The 4510-nt window shown below is 37.1% G+C and overlaps 1 protein-coding gene across 1 annotated transcript; it reads left to right on the forward strand.

The window, feature by feature from the left end:
• Positions 1-897: 897 nt before the first annotated feature.
• On the forward strand, positions 898-4207 carry LOC140857487 (receptor-like protein EIX2). Its single transcript, XM_073256429.1, has one exon. It carries the CDS (start codon positions 900-902, stop codon positions 4050-4052), a length of 3153 nt encoding a protein of 1050 aa, XP_073112530.1. The 5' UTR covers positions 898-899; the 3' UTR covers positions 4053-4207.
• The last annotated feature ends 303 nt before the right edge of the window (positions 4208-4510 follow it).

Raw genomic sequence — 4510 nt, forward strand, 5'->3', positions numbered from 1 at the left:
TCTTTAAAAGCTGATTTTTTTTGAAAAAAGAATTCAACTTTTTTATAATGATATTATTTTTATTTATAATATATATATATATATATATTAATATATATATTATTAATAGGCTAAAGTTTAAATTCGAGTTCGAGTATAGCTCGGTTGATATTCGAGTTGAATCAAGTTGATCTCGAGTTTTATTTATTTTTCATCTAGCTAAACTCGAGCTTGAGATATTAAGACTTGGTCGATCTTGAGCCAAGTTTCGAGATCAAATAATTTTAGTCGAATAGAATTCAAGCTTCCAACAATTTGACTCGGCTCGATTCGATTGCACTCCTAATTCAGACAGAGGCCAATTTAGTTGTAGGTCATGGAAGGTTTCCCAAGAAAGGATTTTTGTATCACTGCAATGACAAAAATCTTCTCCAACGTATCAAAGATTTTCCTCTTAAAAGATAACCGTCTTAAAGAAAATAATAAATAGACAAGAAGGTTAAGTTAACATGATCAACTCCTACGTTCAAATTTTTTGATTATACCAGACGTAAGAAAATTTATATTATTTGCTTTTTTGTTAGATTTTTTTGCTAAATATGACAATTAGACATGGAATTTGTTTTCGATACTAGAGTACACCCAAAAACGCGCCTTAAAGAAGTCTAAATAAAACCTGGTTCTATTTGTTCTCCCTTTTTTTAATTTCTCCCATCTCTCATAAATATCCCATGGACTCTTGACTGCTAACAAGTCATGTGTGGTGTGGAAGGAAGCTCGACCTTACATTCCAAGGTGGAATATTCAGAGACCAATTCATTGGTTGGTCATGGACGGCAATGGAAGATGCTTTCTGTCCTGCTAATAATAATTAATATAAAGAGATCATTCTACTTCATCTCACAGCAACTAATAAATTCATGGATCTTAAAAGAACCCAATTTCTACTTTTGTTCTTTGCTTTCCTGTGTGCTCGAGTGAGAAAACTCAATGGAGATTCAATCCCGAGATGCATACCCATCGAAAGGAATGCTCTTCTTGGGTTCAAAGAAGGCCTCAAAGATCCCTCCAACAGGCTATCTTCTTGGGTGGGTGACGACTGTTGCACATGGGAAGGCGTGGCCTGTGACAATCATACCAGCCATGTTGTCAAGCTAGACCTCCGCAACCCATCATGCTTCGAATACTATCCTCCAAACAACACGTGGTGCTTGGGAGGTGAGTTGAGGCCTTCCTTACTTGGGCTGAAACACCTGAATTATCTTGATCTGAGCATTAACAACTTTGGAGGAATTCGTATCCCAGAATTCATGGGCTCATTCCGTCAGCTCAAATATCTCAACCTCTCCTTTGCTGGTTTGGGTGGACTGATCCCACATCAGCTTGGGAATCTATCGAGCCTCCAATATCTTGATCTCAGTTATAATTATTATTATTATGGTGACAATTTTGAAGTTCCACCTAGATTTCTCATCATTGATAATGCCATCTGGATTTCTCGACTTTTTTCTCTGCGATATCTCAATATGTCGGATGTGAAATTCAGAGAAGGTGCTCATTGGCTGCAAGCACTAAACATGCTCCCTTCTATTGTTGAGGTACACTTACAATTCTGTGGCATCAACACCACTTCGCTCTCTCTTCCACATGTGAATTTTACTTCACTTTCTATTCTTGATCTTTCTTGGAATTATATTAATTCAACGATACCTGGTTGGTTGTTCAACATAAGTAGCCTGGAGTACCTTGATCTCAGCGGTAATTTTATTAATTCGACGATACCTGGTTGGTTGTTCAACATAAGTAGCCTGGAGTACCTTGATCTCAGCAGTAATTTTATTAATTCGACGATACCTGGTTGGTTGTTCAACATAAGCAGCCTCGAGTACCTTGATCTTAGATATAATTTCTTTCGGGGCATCATTCCGCCTGCAATTAAGAATCTAGCTTCGCTCAAGGCCCTTCATTTATCCAATAATTGGTTTCTTGAAGGCAAAATTCCAGTTGAATTTGGGGAGCTGTGTAAGCTGCAGTATTTGGGATTGTCATACATTAATATCAGCAAAAATTTGCATGAACTTGATAAAGTGTTTACTGGATGCATCAAAAATAGTTTAGAAACTTTGTACATGGAGAACACCCAGCTTGGCGGTTATTTGCCAGACTGGTTGGGAGACTTCAAAAAGCTCAAATATCTCGATTTGAGTGGCAACTCAATTTCTGGTCCTATTCCTGTATCACTTGGAAGGTTGTCAGCACTTCAAAAATTATATCTTTTCGACAATAAGTTGAATGGGACTTTCCCAAAAAGTTTTAGAAGACTTGTGGAGTTAGTTGAGTTATATCTCGGATGGAACCTTTTGGAGGGTGTCATGTCTGAAGAGCAGTTTGCCAATTTCACCAAACTGAAATCTCTAGATTTATCACAAAATCAATTAATTCTGAATCTGACATCTGATTGGATCCCCCCTTTTCAGCTTCAGATGTTAGATATTGGTTCTTGCAAGCTGGGACCACGATTCCCTGCATGGCTCCGGATGCTAAAAAACATTAGCTATTTAGACATGTCTAGCACAGGAATTTCAGACACTATACCGGATTGGTTTTGGAGGTCATTTTCCCAGATATGGTACTTAGATATCTCCAGCAATGGGATCACTGGCAGTGTACCTGACCTTACAGACTTCATCAACCTTGAGTATTTTAATTTGAGTTGTAACCACTTTGAGGGACCTTTGCCAAATTTTAATTCTTCAATATTGTCCCTACTAGATCTATCGAACAATTCATTTTCAAGAGCGGCTCATCTTGACATTGGCAAAAGTGTGCCTAATTTGAATTATCTCTCTCTTTCCACAAATAATTTAAGTGGTGAAATTCCCTTGTCTCTTTGTCATCTTCGATATGGCGCTCTTGATCTTTCAAAAAATCTATTGTCGGGTGAGCTCCCTGATTGCTGGAACCACTCTTCCCTTATCATTGTTATGGATTTTTCAAACAATAGTCTATCTGGAAGTATTCCTCCATCAATCTGTTCATTACCTTTTCTTGAGTCATTGCATTTGAGTAATAATAATCTTTCGGGAGAACTCCCTTCATTCTTGAAGAGTTGTGCGAGATTAAATACTCTTGATCTTGGACAGAATATATTCATTGGTAAAATACCTACTTGGATAGGAGAAAGTTTGTTGTCTCTAAAGATCCTTCGCTTACGATCAAACAAGCTTGTTGGAAATATTCCTCCTAATCTATCAAGACTAAAGGCTCTTCAAATCCTGGATCTGGCCAGTAACAATTTATCAGGAACCATCCCTTCTAGCTTTGGAAACTTTACTGCCATGAAAGTGTCGGGAGAGATGAATGGAACCATTTTAAAAAATTATACTCGTTACAATGAAAACATGCAAGTGATCATAAAAGGAATATACATTGAGTATGCCATATTGCTTCCGCTTGTGATCGTTATGGACATTTCAAATAATAACTTATCTGGAATGATACCAGAAGAGCTGACCAGCCTTTTTGGACTCGTGAGCTTAAATTTGTCCGAAAATCATCTGACAGGAGAGATCACAGAAAAGATTGGTGCATTGCAACAGTTGGAGTCACTTGACTTGTCAAGAAATAATTTATTCGGTGGAATTCCTTCAAGCATCATTGGTCTAACTTTTTTGAGTTACTTGAACTTGTCATATAACAATCTATCAGGAAGAGTTCCGACAGGTAATCAACTTCAAACCTTCATTGACCAGTCTATTTATATTGGTAATCCTGATCTTTGTGGGTTCCCATTAAGTCAAAAGTGCAAAGATGACAAGACAAACCAAGGTCTAAATGCAGTTGGAGGGGATGAACAAAATGATAACACCATGGATGAAGAAGGATCTGAAATGAAGTGGTTGTATATGAGCATGGGGCCAGGATTCGCAGTAGGTTTCTGGATTGTCTTTGGCCCACTATTATTCAATAGAGAATGGAGAGAAGCCTATTTTCAACATATAGATCAAGTATTCAATATGGTTTACATGGTCCTAGCAACAATTTCACCAACATTACAACGTGACAGTTTGTGACCTTGAATTGTATTTGTAATTTTTTTCCTTTTTTTTTAGAAGTGATTGTAGAAATATTCAGAATGGATTATCTATACTCAAGCTCTACTTTTACACATGGAAACCGCACCTGTACTACTCTAATAAAATAATTATGTTCAAACTAATTCACTTAATTTATCAATCATATGTCATGCTTCAATTATTTGAGCTTAGAGGACGAAGCTCATGTGAATGAGCTAAGCAGATAGGCCTGAACGTATGTGAGTTTTCAATGGTTTGAGCTCAGAAGATTGCACTCATAGGTGCAGGAGACTATGCATAAGTTGTTTATTCAGCAAATTAAGGAATTAGAACTTTGGTTATTCTTGATATGCTATAAAGTTGGCTTTATCTCAAAGCTTTGCTCGATCTCTGAGCCCACAAGCTTGTCATCTTTTACACTATGCGAGTTTTCTGTATTCTTTGTCATTATTGTA

Source organism: Elaeis guineensis, chromosome 4 (genome assembly GCF_000442705.2).
Source record: "Elaeis guineensis isolate ETL-2024a chromosome 4, EG11, whole genome shotgun sequence".
Taxonomy (NCBI): Eukaryota; Viridiplantae; Streptophyta; class Magnoliopsida; order Arecales; family Arecaceae; genus Elaeis; species Elaeis guineensis.